Here is a 27168-nt window from a genome sequence, read left to right on the forward strand (position 1 = left end):
GAAGTAGGAGTTTATCAAACCTTATCTTAATTCTCTAATCATGAAAATAAAAATAGATACATTATTCCGGTGGCATTAATGGCAGTAAGTCCATCTGCAAGCATCAACATCTGAGTACTGACTGGATGTAACAAAACAAAACACTACATTGATGATTACTGTAAAGTGCTGACATACTGATATATTTTTAATCACTTCAGTCCAATGGACTTTCAGTAGAACACACTGAAATCAGCTAAAAAAAGGTAATAAGATTAGATAAGAATGTTTCAATAAGGTACAATTAGTGTTCTCCTACTAGTTGATGTCCATACTTACCTTTAGCCAGCATGCCAGTATTTGCTTCCTAAAGAAGAAAAAAGTAGTATTAATTTTCAAACTTCCTTGAAAAAAAACTTCAAAAAAACCCTCAAACTTCAAATGTTGGTCCAAAACCTAAGAATCAATGCAGCTTCTGGTGCTCTAAGAACTTGTGCTTCTCAAAATCTGCCTGCAATGCCAACAGGTCCTCGACACTCTCTACGCTGGCACCTCCAGTCACCCAGAGGCGCCCACCCCTGCACCCCAGCCCAAGCTGGCCTGTGCTACCTGCCCCAAAGCACCCTCAGAACAAACACAGGGTCTCCTGACCAACTGCTTCTCCCACAGATCTGCTCCCAGCAGCCTGTACCACTTGCTGGTATAGAGAGCACCTCACCAGCCCCAAAGTGAGAGACCAATCACCCCCATCCCCAGGCTCCAATGGGAGATCCTTTTTCTGGGCTGCCCTCTCCAGTTCTTTATGCAAAGAACGAGTAAACAGGCAGCTCTGTGAAGAACTTAGACCTTTCAAATATAAGATCACTGAAAAGTATAGGCACTTAATAGAACAATGTAGTCCCAGAAAAGTTGTACCTATTTACATTTAAATCTACTCCTGATTTCATGTTCTGATTTACCTGATTTTCTTCAGTTTTAAAGGCAAGATTAACATCTGTCTCCTCTTCAAAATCTTCACTGTAGCTGCCTGACAAGAAAAATAAAGCATCAAATAAAGTGAACATTAAAAGAAGATAAAGCAGTCAAAGGCAAAAGCTATAGCATCCTGTACTCCAGTCCTTCCACTAAAAACAGCTACTGTTGCTACTACTCCTTTCACAAACATGACAACAAAAAAATGTTTCGAGATTGTGAGGTACAAAAAAAAAAAAAAAACACAATAAAAGTCATACACAGTGTCTCCAAATTCAAACGAAATTTGTCTTACAGACATTTATGCTGTATTTCCAAGCCCTCAAGGCCTCCTTATGTTTGTGGCTGGTGTTCAGTCACTCTCAGTTTGGTAGGAATCAACGCAGTTGCCCCAGCACCAGATGAGCAGCAGCTCTACATGTCTCTTGACCACTCTAGCAGTTTTTAGGCACTGAATCTGCAGCTTTTGCACTATTTCAGCATTCACTTTGGAGTGAAGAGTTTGCTGAGAGTGCTCACAAAGGAAAGAAAACTCTGTGTGTTGAAATAACTCTTAACATTTGGTGTTTTTTCAGTATTTTAACTCTGTCATCTTGCTTATTTTTGTTCAGTTCTCATGCCTTCTTCAGTTTCTGGGGGACAGCTTTTTTGCTGTTTGTCTTTCAGACAAGAGCCAACAGTTAAAATTCCCTCCACACAAAACACAACCCCCACCTCCAAAACCCAATCTTCTGTCTGCACAGCAGCTCCACAGCCTTCACATAAAAACAGACCAAGTCTGATAGAAGAATTGCAGATAAATGTAGATAAATGCAGATAAATCATTATGGGGGGGGGGAGTCACATTAGCATTCAGGTATGGTTTCATCCTCAAGAGTCGAGGTGATTTGGGATAAGCCAACTTTAGATACTACTCAGAACAGAAAATTTCAGAAAAATTAGGGATGCTGTACTGTTAGAAGCTGAATCCCAGAAAGAGTCACGTTTCCAGACTAGTTCCAAAGGCAACCTTGAGAAGAGAATAATGTATGACACTGTGGCAGGATTTCCTCTTTCCATCAAATTACACCCCACTGTGGTGCATCCCCCATGCCCTGGTTTGAAATTTTCTGAAGAGCCTGCACTTTTACTGGAGCACTATTTCTCAGCGTTCATTTGCGTTATTCAGTTTAATAAAGTTCTTCCAATTCTCAGCATGCACATGGTAAAAATAGGCAAGAATTTTCAAATGTATGATTTAGAAAGTAGTATTACCAGATTTCTCTTCATGCGCAGATTCCTCTTCTCCTTTTTCGTTTTTTTCATTTCTGAGAAGTAAAATTAAAAGGTTACTGTCCCCTCCTGGCAGCAAATAAATATTTTTAGCCAATAAAATGTTGATATTTCTTACAATCAGCAATAAAATTAAAAGCCTGAATTTTTCTATCATATCAAATCATATATAAAAAAGAAACCAAGTGTCAGCAGTGATAAAAAAACTCATGTTTTTACAACTGTCCACAGTTAAAATTGTCAAAGCAATTCCTAAAGTCACCCCCTTTCTCATCTTCAAATGCCCAACTCACACATGCCCATTAATAAGAGTCTGTAACTTTCCTTCTCTCTAAATTACCGTAGTACAAATGGTGCTAGTATTACAGAATCATTGGAATCCAGCTCTTTATTTAATCTTGAGTAGTCAATAGTAGATGATGCTTCTTGCTCAAGCTTGGCAAAGAACTCTTCTTTCTCTTCTTGCTCCTCCAAGGTATCCAGGCCAGCTCCCAGTATACTTTGATTAGGCCCCGAAGCGACAATTGAATCTAAATTTGAAAACACAGAACAAACTCATCGTAACTGCATAGTGCATCTACACAGAACAGCCGTAACAACATAACAAGCACTGCTAGATACAGCTCATAATACCTGGCTGGTATTAAACACCAGCAGCACGCAGCTGAAGCCATCAGTTCACCTGACAGACCTGAACACCCCTGACGTGCAGCGTAGGACTGTAATGAAAGAGGCTGGTGGGGAGAACCAGCCTCGCTGCGGCCAGCCCCACGGCACGGCTGCTCCCAGCTCTCACCGTGTGTCTCCAGGCTGTCCCTGCCCGCACACACCGACACGCCGCCGCCGCTCGGGAAGGGCCCCTCTTCTGCGTGCGCATCCTCCTCGGCTTCCCCCGCGGGCTGGCCGCTCCTCGGGAGCCTGGCAAAGCTCCCACCGCTCCCCAGCATTCCTAGGAAACAGCCGCTGCGTTGCCGACTGCGCCTCGCGGCGGTCGCAACACGAGAGCAAGACTGATGGTCCTGCAAGAGCGCTGAGACACCCCAGCACCACACAAACAGCTTTTACATGACAATCTACAGGTCACGCACAGCCAGTTATTTGGTTTCTCCTGCGAGACATTCAGAACCACCTTAAATACAGTATTTTAAATTACTTTGTTACATACCTTTTCTTTACATCCTTCATACTTGCTCACAAGCCTGAAGTTCACCATGGGGCAAACATAACATTTGGGAAAATTGACTTGAAGACAGTCACACACAGAAACCTTGCACAGAAATTAATATTTCTTATCTGAATGCAAATGAAATACTCTTAAAAAAAGAGTAACCAAAATTACAAATATACAACCTCAGCTCTTCCAAACTGCAGTGTGCAATTTCTTCCTCATAGCAAGAGTTCAATGTCACCTTAAATAACTCTGTGTATGGATTCTCCTCAGGCAGAGCACCGCCTTCCTTTAAGAAACTTCCTTTAGGAAACAAAAATTACAAGCCCAGTACTGCACTAGTTGAACAAACAACACCAAGTCCCTTCTGCTTGCCCCTGAAACGCACACTTTTAAGCCTGGATTCTTTAGAGGGGCTGTTCGGGAGAATTGCTGGAAAAAAAGCTCTCATGCATTTAACCATAGACTGGCATAGAATAATTTAATAGCTCTCAGACGGGAGTACAAACGTTTGTCTTCTCCACTTGCTCTCTGCCCAAGGGATGTTCAGATTGAAACTGTGCAAAACACACCAGGAGGAGGAAAAGCACTGACAAAGGCATCAGCCCTACTGACTCCTGAGAGGTTTTACTGGGGTATTTGTTACTTATGAAAACAAGTTCTTGAAGCAGCAGTCTCCTTAAACTCCAAAGATTTCACTGCCCCTATCTTGATATTGCCAATCCTTGCAGCATTTTGCAAGGCTCAGCATACATGGCATTCTTCCTTAAGGTCCTGAGCCTTCAAACCAAATACAATAAGAACCTGATTTCATTTAGAAAGGGATTTTCCAAACATCACAATTGCAGAGGAAAGTTTAAGAATGTGAATACAAAAGAACTCAAACATTAAGATGTGATGACAAGTATCTATTAAAAACCTTCCTAACTGAGCAATTTTCTTTTTGTAATTCTATGAAAGACACAGTAAATTTGTTACCCTCAGAATTGTCTGGACTGTCAGAAGTGAGGCTTCCTTCTTCTTTGTTTAAATATGCATCTTTCTTGTCCATATGAAATTTCTCCAACATTTTGAATTTGGACAAAGCCTTGCTGCGAGAGGCACTGGAAGAAGGTTTGGAGGGAACTACTTTTAAGTGTACACAAAATATTTGAGTGTTTATATACAGTGGACAGGGAATAAAGAGAAAAATAAGATGTGAGAATACAAATGACCACTTCTGAAAAAGTAATACAATCCAATTCCTTGAAAACTGAATTATCTACAATTTTGTAGATTAATAATTAAAAATTAAAATAATTATAAAATTATTCTCAAAGATGAAAATTATTTTTAAAGCTAAGTTACTACTTATTCTATAAATACACTGTTCAAATACATTGCTCTAGGAGCTCAAAGTATTATCTGAGGACAAAGAAAACTAACACTGATACAACTGCTCCTACAATTCTGTACTAAGAATTTTCAAAGAAAGCATCTAGGTCGGTTCCAAAAATAGGCAGAAAAAACACAGATACAAAAGATGCAAATTATTGTGTCTCTATCACTGTTATTTACAAGACTGCCTATCGCTTCTTAAACTCTTAATAGGGCTTGCTTAATTGCCACTGAAGTCAAACACAGTCTATTCACACTATTGGAATTTAATTGCAGATGACAATTACCTCTGCTGAAAATGTCTCTCTCACAGGACCTAGGTGGCATTCACAGAATATGCTGTACATATAGTAGGCAACAGCTGCACTGTAGGAGGCTTCTCACTGTTCAAGCTTTGAAGTCAGGGGAATAACAAGTCTTCTAAATTGACTGATTCAGAGAGACCTCTTAGTTACAGAAATTATGAATTTGCCTTGACACGGGAAGGAGCAAAGTGTGTCCAGAGCATCTTGCCACGGCCGGTTGCTATCTAGAAACAGGACGATGGGGAGACGTGACCAGGGGCTACTGCAGCTCAGGAACATACAAGGTGACTAAGGAAGCTGTAAACATGTGGCAGACGCCAGCTGAAGGACAGAAAGAGAAGAGGTACGAAATGCTTCCCGACCCAATACACATGGGCTTTATTCCTAGACCAGCACCCAAGTCCTCCACTGAGGCACTGCTCATCTGGGAGCTTTCTATTCTGCCAGTGGGAAACCAAAAAAGTTGCCTTTCATTAAAAATAATGCAAACACCAGATTACCATTTTTTAAATATTAATTTAAAAGGTAATTTCCAAATTCCTCCTATTGCTCATATTCCAAATGTTAAGCCTCACTTGAGAAATAAGCACAAAAACTGAGCCTATCTCCCAGACCGAGATGCTTTATAATCATCCTGGGTGAACGAAGCTTATGAGAACAGCAAAGCACAGACCCCTAGAAAGCCAACACATGGGAAATGGTCTATGGGCTAGGGAGTCATCAACGCTGCGCTACCGACCAAGAGCCAAATACTTCTTTGTCACAGCTCTCCAAAATATTGTGGGATCTGCTTGGATTTGAAGCCAAAGCCACATTTAACCTAGTATCTACTAGGTTAATCACTGAGGTTACTAACATTTAAATAAAATAATCACACTTCATTAATTATGAATTATTCCCTGAGTCTTCTCTTCAGATAACTTTAGGAAAAAAAAAAAAAAAAGAAAAGAAAAAAGCCCCAGCTACAAGGTTGAGTCTAAAGTTGCATTAACCAAAATCATCCTGCAGATTAGATAGAACAACCGAATCTGTCACTATGACAAATACTTCACTGTTTCTATTCCAGAGGCAGGATGCACAGAGCAAGGTACTGCTGAGCAGAGGGAGCAGAATCACATCAGTATAAAGTATCCAGAACGCTTAGTGTGACTGGAGACTTTGAGCTTACACAAATAGATCAAAAAACATTAATACTTCTCGAGTTTGAAATAGAGACAACTAAATAAATTATTATACAGAAAACCTCTTACAACAGTACAGGGCTTTCTTTAGATTTTAACAATCTTCCCCTCTACTGGCATTGGCTGGCATTTAATACAGTCTATCCTCCTGCATCACTACAGCCAACGATGTTAGAACAAAAGCTGACATGGCAAATGAAGTAAGTGACAAATGAAGTAAGTGGCAGCTTGTTTTTATAAGAACACTAGGGCTAAATGAACTAAGTAAAAAGGATTTTCTAACTAAGTAAAAAGTAAACACAGCAATACCACCACACTGACATTAAATAAATTGACCTAAACATATTTAACCAAATACCAGATTGGAAATCTGAATGGGGAATCTCTTGTTCATTATTTCCAACTATTTCAGCACGGCTTCCCATCATTTTCTTCTTTTTTCCCAGTTTAACAAATCTGCTTTGAAAATCTTGAAGAGAAAAAAAACAAACAAACAAAAAAAAAACAGCAAGAGCAGACAAGCAAGAAAAACAGGACGAGAATTCTTACCATCTTTTTTTTTGGAAAAAAAAAAAAAAAAAGGCAAGTAGAAACAATATTAGTTGGAGGTCAGTTTCTAACCTATCAAATATGGAAGACACTACTTCGAATCATGATTTAAACATCCTAATGTAAACCCGGAGAAACAAGAGTTCAAATGTGTCTAGAAACACAAGTTTAACTATTTTATCATGTGCTTTATTTTTCTCATCCAAATAGACAGAAATATCCTATGCTTCTTACCATGAATCTACAAAACTAGTGAAAACTGTCTCTTTATATAAATCTCATCTTCTGCAGTGAGATGCATTGGCAGTAAGAATCAGATAACAAATGTATAGTATGCATTTAGTCTTCCACTTGTCTGTCTAATGTCATTGAAGAAAGCACGAAACAGATGCTTAAGGAGGTCAAAATGAGAATTTCAAATGGCAACAGCTTACCAGTACAGTACTTTGTTCAGACTAACTAGCCAGAATATGGACTATATTAATACAACAATTCAAGTAGTATCTCCGTGCAGCGCCACCCAAATGCATCAGCTCACGTGCATCTACTGTGGGTGGAGGTGGGCCTTGGACAGCGACATGACCTTGATTCGTGATGACAAAACACTTTGAAAATAATTCTGTCAGCTGGGAGCTTGTGGCACTAAAAGATCAACCTTGTGGATCTGCTGCAGAGGGAGCTTCTGAGGCCTTAGTAACAACTGTCTGCAACTGCCCTCAAGGGTCAGCCTTAGACAGACAAAGGGTCTGCACAGGATTTTCAAGAACACTGCTTTTAAACTTCCTAGAAATTACGTTTATTTCCATATTTGTTATCAGCACAACAGTATTTATTTTTTTCAGCAGAACATATTTAATCTTATCAAAAGCTACAAAAGCAGTTTTTTTTTTAAACTGATCCCTACTCTACTTATATTGCAATGATATTCTGCCTTCATCCACTAATAAGACATTGCAGTAACATACTGTGCAACATATATATGCTGAAGAATTAGACGTGGTAAAAACATATTTTACAAAGTACTTACAGGCATGTAAAGCAGGGAGACACTTACAGAGAGACAGGAAAAAATGACAGTTCCAGGGGTATAGCTGCACTGAATTACTTCAGTTGTCTAACCTGTCTTTCTAAAATATGGGAGGTGTACCTACATGAACTAAAATCACAGCGTGGTTTGCAATGTGCAAACATTCATACCAACCCTCGCTTACATGCGGGGATCCATCATTCTCAATTACAGACACACAAAATTATCCACTTTAATAACCACAGAGGAAAATTCGGTTTACACAGAAGAGGCCACGTTGGACTCTGCAAGTGGCTCTCTGACTCTAAGCGAACTCTGTGACCACTACGTTTTAGCTAGCAAAATGGCATTCCTCATACTACTTGTTGCCTCTATGCTATGTAATTCTTAATCTATCACTAGACAAGTTAATGCAAGTGGTCATTGCTGCCACTTACGCGTGTCCAGTGTGACAAATACAGCCCTTTCCTCAGAGGATCAAGCAATCCCAAGCTATGCTCCCACCAAGGAATCCTCTTTGTCTGCTAAGGAAGCACCTGGAAAGCCCTCTGGGAAAGCTTAGTGGCCTCTCTGCTCTGCATTTGCACAGTGTTGGGGTAGGATATGGCTCACTGCATGTGTCACACAAGTGGGGAAGTCTTTGCACGCACCAGACATGATCAGAGGAGTAGGTGAAATAAAACTAATTCTTATTATCTATTTGGAGGCTTAAAAATAAATAAAGTGTTGGAACTGGTTTGGAAAGGAACAACCTGGAATGTTCACATCAACTCTTAAACTCACATGAACTTTGAAATATATATATTGTATATATATATAGAGAGAGAGCTACCAACAGGGTTACTAAGAAATAGAACACTGGAAGTGGGAAGCTTGCAAACCATATTGTATTTTCCTCCACAACTACATAACCAAATAAGCTCTGATACATTTTTGAATCAATTGCCATTGAACATTTTCTGTAATTTCCCCATCTATCAAATTTTGTGATTAGCATAAGATTATACAAGTTGTCTTTTCCTCTAAGATTTTTTCCCGTGTTTTAAAAATGGATGAAACAGATTGCTTACAAAATACTTTAATATTTCACTACAGTTTACCACTTACATTTTCTAAATACCCTTTTATTATTTATAATGTATGTAATTTAATAGTTTGAAGACTACAGAAAAAAATAGCAGAAAGCTTGCTTACAGCTTGATCTCTTTTCAGAAGGAGAACCACATTAGACTTCATAATTTGCACATTTGTAATGCGCTAAAGCACTTTGCAGGGCACTGATTTAACCTGAAAACAAGCATATATGAAGTAAGAGAAAGAACTAGTCTGACACCCTGTGGCCAAAGAATTGCAGAACTGTAGCACTTACCACCATCGTCAGAATCTTCCTCAGATATCCACCACGGTGCAGAATCTTTTTTCTTTGATTCTTTTTTCCTGGGCTGCCCCAATGTTTCAAGAACGCTGGATTTTTTCTTTGAACTTCCAAGCGAATCATCTGAAAGAGACTGAGTAAATTGCATGAGTTTGAAGACAGCTTTCACATTTTGACATTAACCATCTTTTAGCCACTCGTTTCTAGACTTCTGAATTCAGATGTCTTTATTCACCAGTATCCAACTTTTTTGTACATTCATGACAAAGCTGTGCAAGAGACAACATCTGTATTTATATAACACTATATATGGTAACTCTGCTGCTTGAACTTGCATGTGTTACAAATTAGTAGAGTATATATTAATTTAAATGTACACTCTAGTTTCTCAATTAGTCACAACGTTAAGAACTTCACAAAATCCTGACTACATCCCTTAAAAGCTTAACAATAGAGCAGAAATTTTTGCTTGGTCTGACTTGATAGAAGGCAACATTATGAATATTCTAAAGGTAAACCTTCATAAGCAACATTCTAGCTTCCAGCAAATGAGATTTGAGAAAGTCACTCTAGATCTTGTGTTCACAGGAATTAACAGATGTGTCAGAGGCATTCCTCCCTCACTTTGCTTATGGAGCTTCCATACGTATCTGTTAGTCACCCACATTTAAGCCATCAGACTCAACCACGGGAGGGAAAAAAATAATAATACAAAAGCCTATAATATCCTATCTATTTAAGTCAGTGCAGAATCGCAGTAAAGACTCATGGACGTTTCATACGACAACAAGAGTTTTTTTTTTTAATTGCTACTCCTCTCCTTCAATAAAATTGTGTCACTTACAGCAGGCTTAGAAGTAAAATTGGCTGAGCGGACACTGCATAAGGCAATATACCCATTTAGGAAATATATGTTAAGATCAAGGTACACAGGAAGTCCCACTTACCCAGACCTTCTCTTCCCTTGTTGGGAACCTGCATTTTTTTTCTACCTCCACCACAATCATCCAAGAGACTCCATGTCTCATCACTAGATTTAAACTGGTGCTGTGCAGTTTTATGTGCTACTTTACTTGCTTCCTGTGTTTGATCTCAGCAAATACTGGGTTAAGGAGAGCAACTGACCTTCTGACGAAGCTTTTTAGCCATAATTCTTGAAACCAATTGCCCTGGTGTCTTAAAGAATATAGTAATCAATGTTAGCAAGAGGCATGAAGTGCAAGACTTTCTGAAGCACTCACAAATCAAATGCATCCTACTGGTAAACTTCAAAAACTTCACTTTTATAGTAGCCACAAATAAGAAAATTTAACAGTAGAATCAGAATATTAGAGGCAAAAGAATTCTGTACACTTACTGTGAAGAGTCCTACAAGATGTTTTATTAAAAAACAGTCAGTCTGTTTTATTAAAAATGTAGTCAGTCCACTGCCCAATTATAGTTACATAACATACAGTAACGTAAAAGTCCACCTCTAGTTTTAATCTACAGCTTAAGTGTACACGGGTCTAACAGGAAAATCCCTAAATACGGCCTAAATTTACCATTTAAGAAAGGAATAATTTTAAGAAAATATTCTTGCTGATAGTTCTGACCAAAAACACCTTCAGAGTTTACAGTTACCACAAAACTAAACCCTCTGTCACAGAGCCTCAGAAAGAAAATGGAAGTACTCTAAGCCTTTCAATTTAACAACATAGTTTCAGCAAGCTATGAAGGGGCTGGACCACAGGATGTATTGCAGCTCCTTTCTGCTAAGTTGGCTCAGTAGAACAGAACAGCTTCACATTTTAATAGATTGAGGAAATTGTTATTTACCAAACAGCACTGGCAGATGAAAGCTCTGTTACCACTCGCTGCGCCTCTTCTGACTAAGAGCATCCCCTGCCCAGCAAGCAGAGCTTGGACGATGCTCCTACGCCTCGGAGCACCATAACTAAAGAAACTGAAACTCCCAGATGTTGCTCTTGAGTTCTGGACACTTTCTACATCCAGCCATCCTGTCAACTGCAAACAGCAAAGTTGCAGCTGCTGGGAAAGTAATGCTGATACAAAACTACAACTGTGTCAGGAATCTCTACAGTAAAAGTTAGATCATCTTTTTTTTTGGATGATTTTTTCCAATACCAGTAAGTAGCTAGGACTTCTTCCTTTCTCTCCCCCAGACAAGAGTCGGTCTTGTCTTTTAGGAATAGCCAAAAAAAAAAAAAAAAAAGTATCAACTTTTCAATCCCATTAAACAAAACCAACAGGGTCAGTTTTAAGGCACGGCACATAATCAGCCATCTCCTCTGCACAAGGGAAGCTAAGAACGTAGAAACCGCAGGACTGGATCTGAAACAAAGGCTTTCATGAATGGCTGTCCAAATCATTGCATAAAGCTAAATCTTTTTGAAGAAAACAAGTCTATTTTTAATTAGATTTCTTACTGTGAAATAGTATCTTACTACACATTCATCTTTAAATAAAAATAAACCAACTTAAGTATTATTCTACAGATTTTCTAATTAAGAAGGTATAGCCTTTCCTTTCAAAAGACTGTCTTCTGACTTCTTCAGGCACATGATAAATTAAAGTCACCAAAAATCAACTTAGCAGTTTAGAAATAGATAATAGCTTTTTCAGAACAATTTGCTGATTTTTTTTATGGCACTTCTAGCAAAGGAACTGGAGCACTTGCACATCGGAAAAAAGCTCCTCTCCAGGGAATATCATACTCAAAATACTTGTATGAGCTATATAATATGTAAGATGATACTTAAGGGAAATTAAGGGGAGATTACGGGTTGGGGGAAGTGCAGTGTGATTAAATGGATTGGGGAGTGGAAGGATCACAGCCCCATGGATAAGAACACAGCAGGATTATGGATGACAGCAGACCGTGCTGGCAAGTGTTGGGAAATTAAGTGTAACCAGGCAGGTTCATTAAAAGACGTGCTGCGTAGGTAGTAAATGTTGCTGCACAGAAGAAAATCTAAGTGAGCAAAGGTGGGAGCGTAGAGAATCCTTTAACAGCTTCTAAAGTTCAAAGCTTATGTCAGAAGACTTCTTCCCTTTCATATCCCCACTAAACACCTAGTCTTTCATTTAACTTTATATGTTTTCACCTCAAACACACCATCACTCTTCCCAAGCAACAGCAGTTTTTGTTTGCAATGATAAAATAATTTAACACATTGGTTATTAAAGACACATTCTCTGAAAAGTGCCAAATGCTGCTTAGGATAGCTTAACACAGCAATTTGGATTTTTTTCCAACTCAGTTTGGCAGTAACTGAGGAGGGGGAAGAGCATATCAAATGAAAAACAAAATACTTGAGATGATCACATTGTCATCACATCACATTTGCCAAGCGCAAAAGCTAACTAAATCAGAAGAACAGACCTCTCTCTTCTCCTCCCCAAAGCAAGTGCCTTCACACCAGTAAGAAAACACTTCTGAGAGAAATCCAGAGCTAGGTGTCCACGTTCACCTACACTAGGAATGCCAGTGAATTCAATAACACGCAATTAAGTCTACCTCTAATTATCGCTGTATCTTAAGTTTCAGACAACATTGCTACTCTATTCTTTCAGTTTAGTATTGCTCAATGAAATTACACTAGCTCCATGTTCCTCGAGTTACTACAGTTCTCTACTACACAGTAGAAAGTACAATTTTTTTCTTGTAGGAGCACATTTTTCACAAGTAACAAAATTGCAGCAGTCTCCATAACCTAGAACATTTAATGTAGTGATGACTGACCTATACTCTTGGCTATCTTTAGCTATACTTGTAATGGCAGACAAAAATGTTATAGAAGACTACCGAGACTTTGAATTAAATAAGATATCCTTATGTAACCATAACAGCATCCAGTAAAGGTGGTATTTATATCTTAACCTTTATGCATTGTGTCTTTGACAGACCAGAGAACAAATTTCAAACTTGTAGGTCTATATGCAAAGAAAAAATAAAAAAGTTATGGTATTCCTGCTATTTTTGCTAACTTATCAGCCATGTATTTAGATGACTTTGGAAAAAAATAATTTCAATGCCTATATTGCAGATGGTGCATGCTGTTTCTGTGTAAAAGCATTCAAACTATTTTTTTTCAAATCATTACAGCAGATTTCATTTTATTACCATTAAGTTTTTTTTTTTTTTTAATTAGCTGTTTCACAGAAAATTCTTAATGTAACTTGAAGCTACATAAACAAAAATATTTTGTTCTCCTTACTTCTATTTTCAGGTACTAAATTTGTTATTAATTATTAGCAAATTGAAATCTCTGCTACTATTCCTAAGAAAATATGTAAACAATTAAATTAAAACAAAACCAAGATAGAAGGGGTCTTTCTGAAGATATAACCCCACAGAACTGTCCTCTTAATTTCAATAGAGCTAAATAGTAAGATTGAAGTTTAGTAAATAATTTAGGACCTTGCAAAGACCCACAAAGAAAACGTGTGAATCTGCATCTTTATTTCATATCCTCTACAGTCAATTTTCTTCCTGTATTTTAATGGAGAAAAGGGTGAGAAATGTGACTTTCTTCCGAAACATACCTCTTTCAGAAACTGTTCAAACTGCTCATCTAATTCTTCTTCTGAAAGTCGATGGGCCATTATATGCAACCGGATTTTCCTTTCCGAACAACTGGATTTAAACACTAATATTTAAAATGAAAATAAAAGTTAATTAAATGCATTATGAAACTAGAGGCAGCCTAGAGGTCTTGTTTCCACATACAATACTAAAAAAAGATGCTAAATTTCAGCCCCTTCCCTAATGCCTGCCCCCCCCAATCTATATTATTTATTGAAAACAACAGAATAAAATAGAATAAAAGTACTAAATTCCAAAACAATAGTTTCAGCCTTAAAATTTGGGGGATAAAAATACGAGCCCACATATACCATCTTTTCATTATCCTTAAAAAGACAGCTCTTTTACTCACAAACAGTTAAGAGTTCTGTCAATAATGAAACAAGAACACTGTAGTCACATTTCCCATCCATTTAATAGGCTTTTAATTCCTTTTTGTTTTTTTCTCCTAAGTTATGAACATATGGCACGAAAAGCTTTGTCTCATATTCTCTGTTGTGCTTAGGACTCAGTAAACAAAAAAAGTGCATTAAATCTTTAAGATGACAGAATTGTATTCAGATTTGATCTGCACTGAAAGAGAAAAACAAAACAACTGCCCTGGCCTTCTCCTCACACCCGTAAGTCAGCATTGGTTAATCAGGTATAAAATACACCCCACAGTGCTGTGTAGCTTTTGCATATCATGGCACATATGGCTACTTTCAAAAACGCGTATGCACAGCAGCATTAAACTACCCTGCAATCCTCCAGGCCGAGAAGTGTTACATAAAGATAAAAGGGCTAAATATTTGTAGAAATGTTTTTACCATTAAATAAAACTTCTCCCAAAGCGGAGCCCTCTCAAGCACAGCCCCGTTACCTACCTGGCAGATTGATTTTGAGGGGCGAGCTGTGACAGCCGCTTCCTACTTTCACTCCTTACTCATCCACAGACCACCCGTCACTTTGGCAGTACAAAAAAAGAAAACGAAACTGTTAGAGCAGCTGCCCAGACCCAAACTTTGAATTAAATAAGATTTTCTTACACAAGCACTTGGAAAATATCTCTTAAGCATGGTAAGAAGATTAAGAATGTTACCTCTCATGACACACATAATCCAATAGCCTTTTATATTTTAACAATCAAAGAAAGAATGTGGGCACCGACAGGTTAACGTTTTATTACCCAGCCAACTACTTAAACAAATGGAAAACGTTAATTCCAGGCTGATTTCCTTATTATACGCTTTTAAGTGTCCATGTCATAATCACAGGTCTCGCAAAAATTCATGATATCAAGCTCTACCTCCTCAGACGGAGGCATGCCCCCTTATTTATGGAACAAAGCGCGCCGTATAAAGCTGCTGTTGGCACACATGGCACTTTCCAGGCATACCTGCGAGGCGTGACGCGCGCAAAGGGCCCTTTTGGCGGGGAAGCGCGGAAGGCACCGCCAGGCACCGCGGGCAGCGCGTGGTCCCTGGAGGCGGCGGCGCCCGCAGTCCCGGTGCTCCGGGCCGGGCCGGGCCTGCTCGCCCGCGGTTGCCTAGGAAACCCGCGCGGCCACCGTAGCGCCCGCCAAACGGGCGGCGGCAGGAGCGGAGTCACGTGACACCGCCCCACCTGCCGCCGCGCGTGACACGTGACACATGTTCCCACCCAGCGGCCATTGCTACCGAGGCACAAGCCGCCCGGGGGGAGGCGGAAGAGCCCCGCGGCGTCACGTGGTCCCGCCGAGGCACGCGCGCGGCGGCGCCACCTACTGGGCGGCTGCGGCGGCGCGGGCCGCGCCGGGGCGGGGGGAGGCGGCGCGGCCGCCGGGGGGCGCCGCGCCGGGACAGTGCCGGGCTCGGTCGCTTGTTCCGTTATTTCATTGTATTTTATTGTGTTTTATTTTATTTTATTTTATTTTATTTTATTTTATTTTATTTTATTTTATTTTATTTTATTTTATTTTATGTTATTTCTCTCTGGAAGCCCACGGCTAAAGGGGAGGTTGTGAACCGCACGTGGTCTTTCCCTATGGTGCCAATGCGCACTTGGGCACTATGTTTTTCTTCTCTGGCAAAAGCTGCTAGACGAATCCTGGCTGATTTTATTTCTCCAGGATCTGTTCAGAAGACGTTTTACAGCAGCAAGATGGAAAGGGTTGGAAGTGTGGATGAATAAAATGTGCATTCTGCCTGAATTCTGCATAAATACACGCTCGAATGCAAAACTCCTGCAAAGGCAAAGGACAAAACCAAACTATCCATTCTCTCTCTCACAGAGACCTTCCCCCCGGTCTAACCCTTTCCTAATGTTTCCACGTTAGATGCCAGCTGCTGCGCTTTTAATGCATTTTAGCACATCCCTGGAACTGTTTAAAATATGTGGAGAAATTAATGACCCCTGTTTCCCTGGCCACTGTCTCTGCACCAACCGCAGAACAATCGCAGCCTGTGCTCGCGTGTGCGCTCCAGCGAGGGCTGGCGGTCGTGTTTGTTGTGAGAGTCACGTCGCTCTAGGAATTTTTACGCCGGCGTTTAGTAAATGGCAAAATAAAGCGAGCGCCCTTAGGAACACAAATGGACGCTGTTGGCGCGCACACATGCCGGTTCTCTGCCGAGCAGACTCCGGAGGAAGGGATTGGAGAGGAAGTTTCTCTTCGGTGGGTATTGGGTACTCATCGCAAGTGAGAAACTAGTTAAAATTCTATTACTGTCTCTCATTTCCTGTTAGTTTGAGAGATGGATGCTGTGCTCTCAATATGGCCTTTATATATCCCAGATTGTTTTATACAAGAGTAAATTACAGTTTAAATTAAAAGAAGCAAAGAAATATGGGCTCTCTGTAGTTTCCATTGAAGTCTATAGAAATTACTTTGCTAGAGGTGCTGCTGTATCCCTTTGAATCGGGCCTTTTGTCTGCACATGGAGTATTATATTTCCATTTGCAAAGTGGGGGCCATTTATTTCATTTTGTCTTTGCCTGTAACTCCTGCTGCTGTCTATGGGAAATGTGGGAGCTGATCAAGGACAGGATGCCCATATAAACTAATATAGTAGAACAATTTGTTAAGCATGACAGCCTAATGCTGGTAAAAATACCAGTTTCCAGCATTTGCTCTTTTGTCTCGTCTCATGAAAAAGCACAGAGTGAGACACGAGCATTTAAAGAGAAAAATGGAAGTTAATTACGAGATGTCAGTCTGATGCTGCCTGCCTTGATCAGACTTAAGCCAATGCAAATTTTGCTATTAACTTCAAAGTGATAACCATGACATCATTCATTGATCACGAGAATTGCTTCATATATAATCAAATCACATCAAGGGCTCCATCCTGCAAGCTGCTAAAATGCTGTTGCATATTGAAGCCTTTCTGTTTGCAGGAATATGTTCAAAGAGGGTTGTGCAAAGTATAGAAGAATGTGCAGAGGGATCAATGGTCTTGGAAACCTCAGTGCTCATATGGGGGGAAAAAAACCCAAACCACTCCTGATGAGTGTGGTGGAGAGAAGGCATTGCCTAGTGCTGAAATGTCATCCAGCGCATTCAGATGACATGCGCAAGAGCCACTTAAAAGATTTTCCTTTCCTTCTAATGCCAACCAGTTGTGGCAGTTTTCTCGAGCGCTCTTCTCAGTGGATTTAAAAAAGCAGAGAGCAGGGATTGCAATGAAGTTGAGCTAGGAATGTGGCAATTGGTGTGTGGGTGCTAATAAACCTGAAGTATCACTGCAAATTCTGAAACAGACCCTGCTAGAGAGATACCTTAATTACAAGGTGAAGTTCTGGCCAACTGACATCAAGGGGGAAGCCTCTCTTGACTGCTATGAAATCGGATTTTGCCACTGTGGACACTGGTTTCTTATTTAAATGTGTGGCCTGTACACACTTAGACACTGTTTTCTCCAGTTAGCAAAAATAGAAAGCTTCACATATTAGTATAATAATTTTGAACTATTAATGGTAAAAATAAAAAGGATAAAATATCCATAGTTTTGTTTTTGCATGTCTCATTTCAGATTCATATCATCCATAAATGTCAATGGGGAAAAAGACATCAAATAAAAAAGAAACAAAACGTCTGCCACATCCACTTTGGCTGAGGCGTTGCATTAGATAGTATTTCAGTACTGAACTTGCAAATATGTGAAATATGAGATTATGATAATAAATATTTAGCCTTATTCTTGGTTGTGTTTTTTTAAAGGTTAACAGTTTCATACTGAATGAAAAGCAAACAAACAGTGCTGAATTAAGAAGTTTCTTCAGACTGCATTCTCTGTTGGTGCCTACTGTGATAATGCCTCCTCACATGTCTATGCAAAATACTGTTCAGTATATTCACCAGAAAAAGAAAAAGCCTTGCATAAAAGTATGAGTTGCGTAGAAAATGGAAAAACTACATGGAACTCTTTTCATGAGAGAAAAAAAAAAAGGAGTCTAGCATTATTAAATTAGGATTAGTTGTAAAACAGTTGACCTGGCTATAATTGCAGTTTAAAAGATCATTTTTAATGCTTATGTTTTTATTTCAGTGCAGATCTCATTTTGCTCCACCATTGATGAACCGGAGTCCTCACAGCCCAAGGTCGGTCTGATCAACATTACAAGTTCCTGAGGGGTGAATGTAGGGAGGATGGGGCCAAACTCTTCTCGGTGCTGGCCAAGGACAAGGGGTAATGGGTACAAGTTGAAACATGGGAAGCTTAATCTCCATGTGAGGAAGAACTTCTTTCCTGTGAGGGTGACAGAGCCCTGGAACAGGCCGCCCAGAGAGGTTGTGGAGTCTCCTTCTCTGGAGATCTTCCAAACCCGCCTGGATGCCACCCTGTGCCACGTGCTCTGGGTGCCCCTGCTGGAGCAGGGGCTTGGACTAGATGATCTGTACAGGTCCCTTCCAACGTCAGCCATTCTGTGATTCTGTGTTTTACGGCAGACCGTGTTGTTGCAGCCAGGCCGAGCTCAGCTCAGCATCGCTCGTGCCAGGCCTGGCCCTTTGGGCACGTTCTCCACTAGCTAAGAAGTCAGTTCTATGTGGTGTTTTTGACTTACTTATTCTAGAAGCTTAGGCTGAAGATTATGCACAGCCCTTGAACTGAGCTACAAGTTTAGGTGCTCATCGTTCATCTTGCTATTAGGCATTTCTGTATATAGGCCATTTTGTGGGTTCCCATGTTTCTGTAAGTCAGTGGACAAAGTGTATCGCACAATTTCACACATTTTGAAAACAAATCTCCTTCTCGGCTTATCAAAATGCTTAATTGCCTTAATGTTGTGCGCAGTGCTGCCGGCACTGCGGTTCCCTGGACGGGGGGAGCATAAAGTGACTGCAATTACAGAATCAGCGTTTGCCCGTCAGAGGGGAAGCAACGATACCACCAGCTAAAAGTTCCTGCAGGAGCATAAACCTTTGCAGTCACTAACGATTGCCGCCTTTCACTCTCTGAGCTTAAAAAACAGTGCATTTGCCAACCTTTAGCACTACTTTTTCAGCTGTTTGCTGATTCTCTATAAGCCTGTTGGGAAACATTTCTCTACTGGGTAATATGGCCAGCAGAGCAAGATCCTTCCTCTGTGAAGTTTTCCCTTTCAACAAATCCTGGGAAAATTATTTTATGAGGATAGATGCAAACAAGGTTCATTCGACCAACCTTTAGGCTAGACTATCAATCCTGCTCTATGACTATTGCAGCTCCCTCTTTGCCAGTGAAAATTTTCAGTACTTGGCATCAGAAAAAACTCCCAAGACTTATTATGCATGGGGACTAGAGTGACAACTTGTGTTATCTTCTTCCAAAAGCTGTTTGAACTGGAAATTCTCATCTATCACGAATATTCTCCTTTTGTATACAGAAAGCTATAATAAATTCTTCCCTTTGCATGAAGATACTTCGCATATCTTTAGTTCAGTAAAAATTAAGGTAAATATTTTTATAATAAATTCTTAGTGGCTTAGCAAAGATTAGACTCAGAAAACTCTGAGGAAAAATTAAGTGCGCTCACTTATTCAAATTATTTAGATCTGTAAAATCGCTCGTTAATCCTGACGACATCTCCTCTTAACACTGGCAAGAATATTAGCTTTGCATTTCAGATTTTCACTCGGTTATTTTTAGTTCTTCTGAAGCCTGGGAAATGAAGAAATGTAACCGCTTTGAACAGGCTGAAAGAGCCAACTCTAGCGGGGCCTCTGAATCTGATTAGATAAAACAACAAAGAGGTTCTGTTAGGGCAGCGGCAGGAAGGACTAAGGTGGGTGGCAATATCTGTCATAGCTCAGGGGAAATGTAGCCTCAAAGCACTCAAAAGTGGGTGAAAAAAATAACATAAGCAATGGACAACTTTCCCACATCTTAGGTCAGTCTCCAAATGCAGTTGGAGGATTTTTCTCCGTGCTCGACTTTTTTTTTGGTGTGTTTTTAAAGTACAATAAACAGCACATGCATATGTGTTTATCTTAAAAAAGCTTATTCAGGGAACATCATTCCTCTGCCGATAAGCATCTGAACAGGCCCAGCATGGCAAGTGCAGTTACATCTGCTGGTACAAAAACAGCATAAAACCTGAAGCGATCTATTGGCAATTTAAAACATTTTCCTTTCAAAATAAGGTTGCTGTAGGATTACCGCAGTAGATTTCTCCACAAAACATAACTTGTAGTAACACTGCGTCTTATCCTATGGACTGAGGAGTGAGGAAACTGCTGTGCTTAATGCAACTGGGAGGTCTTCAGGTTTTTTGGACTTGATTTAAAAATGATCTGTTATTAGAATGATGGGAACCTGGAACACCCACTTGGCCAAGAAATTTATTTTCCTAGTTTCTACATGAGATGGCAGCTGCAGATGTGCATAGTACCTCACGCGATGGTGGCACCAGTTTGCTCCGTTCCGGTGGCTGTGGCCGGATCGGAGCTGCAGACACATCATGGCAAAGAGCTGCCTCCCCGCGCAGACCTTCCCCGACAGCATAGCAGGGAAAAAGTCTTGAAAAGCTGGTGCTTTTGGATTGACCGTGAGATAATGTTAATTCTTTTTATTCCCTTCATAACGCTTCCAGAAAATATCTCACTTGAAGGGCTGAATTTCAGAGCTCAGGGTACTTAGTGCCTTGCAAGTCTTCATTGGCCATGGAATCCAGTGGGTCCACTGGCCAAGTGCAATTTGTGGCAAAGGGCTCGCCGAAACTACCCTAATGAGCTATTAATTTCATTACACAGTTAATTGCTGGCTAGGATGCTCTTTGCGATTGAAAGGTGGTTGCTTTATTAATGGATCACTTGCTTTTCTCTATGCTAGCCTGCAAGTTTAGGAAGAGAATTTGGAATGAACATGAACTTACGTGCCAGAAATTTGATTTAACTTCTTAGCAATAATGTATTCTGCAGTTTTCCTGACTTCATGTCTGTTATAAACAGTATCTCTGTGAACAAATGGCTTGTTAGTGGTACTTCTATGACATTTTCAGCAGGCTAAAGTGGTTTTAGGTGTACATTTGGACAGGAGAGCTGAGGTATAAAAGTGATTCCAGCTCCCTTTTTTTCCCAAGCTTTTTTTCTCATTATAATCTCACCCTAAATTAATCTTCTTCGCATATTTATTTTCTTTTAAACTGTGCTGTAAGGTTCCTGCACAGGGGGTTCTAAGACTTCATATCAGTCTTAAAAGCTAAGGGGACAGAACTGGAGTTTTGCAAGGGTTGCTTGGGTTGGCTCCACCAGCTCATCCTGGGCTGCCAGTGTAGGAAGTGCTTCCCTCCAGGAAGTAGATGGGTACATGGGGACACCCCTTCTCGGAGGCCAGGGACGGTGGCACCCCCAGAAAGGAGGTTTGCAGGCAGCAACAAAAACCCTCTTGTGGGGTATCGATATATAGTGGGGGAAAAGGGGACTGTAAGAACTCTGCACAGCAACCCTATACGGCTGTCCAGTTAAGGTAGCCATCTCACTGGTTGTCCCAGCTGTCACGGGGATAGAGGCCACATTTGTTCTTCTTTCTTTCCTTTTTCCTCTAAATGCACATTAAAATCCTATGTGTGTTTCTGTGTACAGAAAATAAAAGCCAGCCAAACACATACCACTGAAAGGAAACCCTCTGTACTCTGAAACTCTCAAGCATGGTCAGGGAAAAGACTTTTTTTTTTTCTCCTTCCCCAACACAGTGCCTTGGGTAGGGATATGACCTGTCATTGCCTGGGGATTTGGGTCAGCCAGACACTTGATGCCTGCCTCTCTGCCACCCACCTAGTAGCAGAAATGCCACCAAGAAATCAGCTTGTTGAAGTGCTAAGATAGGCCTTAAAGCTTAGGCTCCAAGGACTGCGACACCTGCTTTCCCCCGGCTTCCCTTTCCCTCCCTATCTGTCCTGCTAATCACCTCTTAACTCGTAAGGTACAAGAAATAAACACTAGCAGCCGTGGGGTTCAGGCCATGTATATCAAGGCCTGTGAAAACTGCCTTTTGCAAGCATTTGTCTTGAAAATAATACCTAGCTTAAGGATTTAAAACCCAGTGAAGTTCTTTGTTGATTCAGGATTTTGGAAAGTGGATTTTTCTTAACGTGATAAGAAACTGAAATGTTTTCAAAGAAAGAAGAAATTCAGCCGTGTAGGCTGCCTGGATTAGTAAGACTGGAAGCTGCTGGTACCTGAATCCCTTCATTACGATAAACGTTCTCTCTTGAGCTGCTACCTTTACTTAATAAAATATTAAGTTACTATTTTTTACATGTATTGTAAAGAAATTTAAGCACCATTATTTTCTTGCAGTCTAATAATATTTGGTTTGATTTGATTTTGCTCAAGTTTGGATAGGTTCGGACTTGCTGTTAATTTCCTTCATGCTGAGGGATAAAATAATGGGGCGCTGAAGCCTTTGGAGATTCAGCGATATTGGTTAAGCGCGGCATCTGCAACCAATAACGGGGACTCCGAAACTCCAAATGAAAATCTGCCTAATTACCGTGGCATGGCGAAGACGGTTGACTCATCTTCAGCAGTTTGGATTACATGTGTGGGATTGTGTTTGGGACGGGGCGCTCCAGAATAGCAACACTCCATCACAAACACACTCATGCACCTGTACTCCAAATGGCGGAATAAGGCGAAACACATGTCAGGAGAGCACTGCGAATCAAATTAAAAAAAAAAAAAGAGAGAGAGAGGGAGAGAAACGAAAGCTGGAAGAGAAATAAAGACAAGTACCATAACATTGGTGTGTGTGAAGACTTGTTTCTCTAAAGCTCCCCGGGTGATTTATTTATCGCTAAACCTCTGTTCGCAAGCCATGTTTGATTTTGCTTGATGCTGATAGAGACGCTGCAACCGGATCTCAGGGAGAGGGCTGCCAGCAACTGTTTGATCCTGATAAATTACAATAGCAGGCACAATTTACAATGAGAAGCTATTGCTGCTTCTGGCCCTAATGTGTGATGAGGTTTGAAACATGGTGGGCCCAAGCGCTCGTTACCCCGTGGTCCCCTCCGACCACTTCCAGCAGAATGTAGGAGAGCCACGGAGCGGGAGAAAATTACATTCCCAGCAGGAGCCGGGCTCTAAGGTATGTGCATATGTGTGTGTATGCATGTATGCAGAGTGCAAGGGATGGTGGAGGGGAAAAAAGGTGCAAGAAGGGTCTCTAAGCCACGTGTTTGGGAACTTGTGCGTTGAGCGGTTTGCCTGGTTCCCGCTACACGTGTGCTTACAAATGCACACACACACTCGCACACACACGCGCACAGGGACATTGAGGCCTGTCACACACATGGGCTGTGAATATCGGTGTTTTCTCTTTGCTCAGCTAAGTGGTGTCTGGCTGCTTATTTGATCTCCGCAGTGTCGAGTTCAAAATGTAATAAGCTATAAAAAACACCCAGCAGTTGAACATGGAAGAGGTGCAAATTCAGAAAGGGACGTGAAGTGATACAAATTAGACCCCTGTGTGTATTTTCTTTGCAGTAGCATTGCCGGACACCTGTCCCTCATTTCAGAAATGTACACAAGCCATGGTCCACACCTGGGAGAGGAAAGTCAGTTTCTGAAGATATTGCATTGCCTGGAAGCTTTTGATAATCCCCTCAGATATTCCTTTGCCTTTTTAGCAGGCTTTGAGTCTAATTAGACTAGTATACACATCCTTACTGTTGTGCTAAGATTTGGCATCTTGGCAGTAATTGCTAAGAAGCCTCAAAAGATGCACATTAAAAAAATGAAGTGGAATGAAAGGGGTGTCTCAGGAAAATTAGGTACCATCTATCTATATATATAGAGAGATATATGTAGTCCAATTGCATAGAAACTTGTGCGTTACCTGTGAGGTTCACTGTGCAGGTTCTTCCTGTAGGAGAGCATGCAAAGGCAGAAGTGGCTGTCTCACACATTTTTTGTCAGTGAGATGCCAAGGAGAACTGGACCACTGGAAATTTGCTGAGGGAGATTTAAGGAAGTCTCTAACTGGGGTGGCAAAATCAAGAGTGGCTCAGGAATTATTTGCTGCATGTCTGCAAGACTGCATGCACGTCTGCCGCTGCTGGATTTTAGCCTCCAGGAAGCTCTGGATGAACCAAGCTTGTTTAACAGCTCTCTCCTGACCTCTTTGTCTTCTGGTCACCCCATCCAGCTGCTGCTGGTCTCATACAGGCTACATCCAGAGAGCACTGGGAGATTTCCTCAATTTCCAGAGTGATCCTCCCTGTCTCCCACATACACGCCCTCTTGCATATGAACAGCGGAAGCTATCCCAAATTCTCCTGTACAAGAACATCCTCCAACTCAGTTAACAGGTGTCCTGTGCCCTATGCAGCCTTTGAAAAATAAACCTTGCCACTCCTTTGCTTCTGCTATTTTAGCTCCCATTTAAATGCATGCATATATTGCATTAACCGTGCCTGTAGGTGTACCTGCACCCATCGCCCCCTCTCCCTGCCTCGGCTCCTTGGCTTTTGAATAGGACCAGTATGTCCTGTGTCAAGTGCTGGAGACAGGCAGAGCTGCTGTGGGTATCTGGAACGTGCATGCCCGTGTTTGCACACATGTGTTTCGGTGCAGCCCATTGCAGCAAGCGGGTACGGAGAGGGGAGCGTGGAGCTGCATCGCGCGAGCGCCTAGGCTGGGTGACCTTAGTGTGGATGAAACAGGTCTCGAATGCAGGGAGGGGGCATGAAGAAGAAAAAAGAAGGTATATGTTTCTGCAGTTCTTAATGCAGACAAATGTTCTATGTCAATTCTGCCTTTTTGTGAATAGGGCAGATTATGCAAAAAAAAAAAAAAAAAAAAAGGAGGAGGACTGTGAAAAAGAAACTGAAAATCATTTCTTGAGAGCTGCCTATTTGTATTAACTGTTCTGTAGGGAACTGCGGAGCCAAAAGTTAGATTGGATAATTCCAGGCCAAAAGGAGGCCTGTATTAGAAACTGGATTTAGCCCGGAAAAATAAATCATAGGGGAAAAAAGACTTGAAGTGAAAACACTCTGACAGAGGGAACGGCCTGAAATTATGTTAATGGATGTAGAGAGCAGCTCAATTGGAAATGCCTTGAATGGGTCTTGTTTTCTGAGAATGGCTGCTCAAATTGCCGAAAATTAGTCTGGTTTGAGGTGGTTTTAGTTGGAAATTGTAAAACTGAAGTATTTGTATTTGCTGCTTTTGTAAACGTATTCCAGAGTTTTTTTTTTCTGTAGACTTCTGCTCTTACACCGGAGAAGCACTTGAGTTTTGTGATCTCATGTAAGTGAAAAGCCTAGGGAAACGCTACTTTCCCTCCCCGCAGAATGGATGGGGACTTCCTCGCATCCTGGAGTGGGAGAGCTGCCGTAACTGCCACTTTTCTACACTTTTGTGGAGCTTAAGTGATCCCCAGATCTCTGCATTCCTACAATACGAACGGTGAAGGACAATGGACTGTGCAGTCTGATCCGCTGTCAGTCCAAAGCCGTCACTTTTATCCCGAATTGTGGCACTGGGACTGGTAACTTGTTTGATGGTGGCCTGCCTTCTAGGAAGGCAGCCATAAAGACTTCCCCTCATAACTAGCTCCAGTCAGCAATAGTGGCTAATCCTTTTGTTGAAAAACATCTGATTTATCCCTGAAATGTGTTTGGCTTGAACCTTTAACCGGATGGAGCTTCCTCTGCTAGACTAAGGAGCCCTGGAGTGCTCTCTCTATTTTGTCTCTGTGAAAGTACAAATATATTGGAGCCAAACCACTTTTTATTCTTCTTTTTGACCAGTTTTTGACTTGAAGCACGTAGATGTGCTTCATAAGGCTGCTCCTTTCTGTTCAGCATTTTAAAGCAGCATCTATGGTAATATAGGAGCAGGATGTGAAAGGGGATGAAGTTTAGGTTTCCACCTGTTGGTTTGGACTCCAGGCAGCAAATCCCAAGGAAGAGAAAGCAGATGATCAGGGACAGTAAAGTGGCCAAATCAACTTTGCTTCAACTGCACTGGCATTGCTATATGGGATTTTCAGAAGTTTTAAGAGATTTTCACATGTCCCCTCTGCCCTCTCTCTTCACTTGGCAAAAAAACCTACCTTGCATAGTTCAGATTTCCAGTGATTCGTGTTTAGTGAGTTGTTAGAGATAAACCCATCTCTTTAGGCAAATGTTTGCACGAGGAACAGAAATGCCAGCAGCGAGCACATATGGCATTGTTTTTACTCTTTAGCTTGAAAGAACTGAACAAGTTAGCAAATACAGATGTTTAAAATCACTAAGAGTGTTTAATGAAAACAAACAAAATACTGTAGTCTATAAAGCAAAACCTGTTTTCCTTTTGCTCCTTTTGACCAGCTGGGATTAGTGTTTTCTGAGCCTATACCTTCCTTTGACATACGGGACATTTTCAAGGGACGTTAGTCTCAGCAGATGCTGGGTGGTGCTCGGGTGGATGCCTCTAATTTTTAGTTAGTTAATAAATCAGCTTTTACAACCATGTGTATCCTATGATTTACAGATGCATAACAATAATACTGGATTAGGAAGAACAAACTGTTTCACTGCAAAGGATATTTTATTTCTTAGCAATATTGCATACAGTATGAGTTTTTCTGTAAAATAAACAAAGGATTCATGCTATTTTTTTTTCATTTAGCCAATGCCCTTCATCCCCATGGGTCAAATTATGCTCAGAATTGCATTAGTACAGATGCAGAGTACCTCCGCTGAGCTCAGTAAAACTCTTTCCATTCACTTCAAAGAGCACTGCTTCAAGCCTCATGGAGAGTGCTTTCCTTAGGCATCAGGAGCCCCTTCCTGCCTAATAAACTCCTTAAGCGATGGTCCTTCAATTAGAGACTTGTGCAATACTTTACCTAATCAGAAGGTTAAATGGAGTGTCATGTTGGCTTCCTATGGAAACCTATTTTTCTCTGTATCCTGTGTTGTTGTTTTAGCCAGTAAGACTTTC

At 40.9% G+C, this 27168-nt stretch overlaps 1 protein-coding gene across 1 annotated transcript in view; it reads right to left on the minus strand.

The window, feature by feature from the left end:
• Positions 1 to 14738, minus strand: part of LOC148595729 (centrosomal protein of 162 kDa-like) — a 33748-nt gene extending 19010 nt beyond the window's left edge. The window contains 8 exon segments of the mRNA XM_088519754.1: positions 319 to 346; positions 939 to 1006; positions 2206 to 2258; positions 2564 to 2753; positions 3020 to 3172; positions 9200 to 9338; positions 13754 to 13857; positions 14660 to 14738. Of these exon segments, the coding sequence (XP_088375880.1) occupies positions 319 to 346; positions 939 to 1006; positions 2206 to 2258; positions 2564 to 2753; positions 3020 to 3172; positions 9200 to 9338; positions 13754 to 13813 (691 nt within the window). The 5' untranslated portion in view covers positions 13814 to 13857; positions 14660 to 14738.
• Between the last annotated feature and the right edge of the window lie 12430 nt (positions 14739 to 27168).

The sequence above is a fragment of the Tinamus guttatus genome, unplaced genomic scaffold, assembly GCF_059628265.1.
Source record: "Tinamus guttatus ecotype Peru unplaced genomic scaffold, ASM5962826v1 Tinamus_guttatus_pri_ptg000070l, whole genome shotgun sequence".
NCBI lineage: Eukaryota > Metazoa > Chordata > Aves > Tinamiformes > Tinamidae > Tinamus > Tinamus guttatus.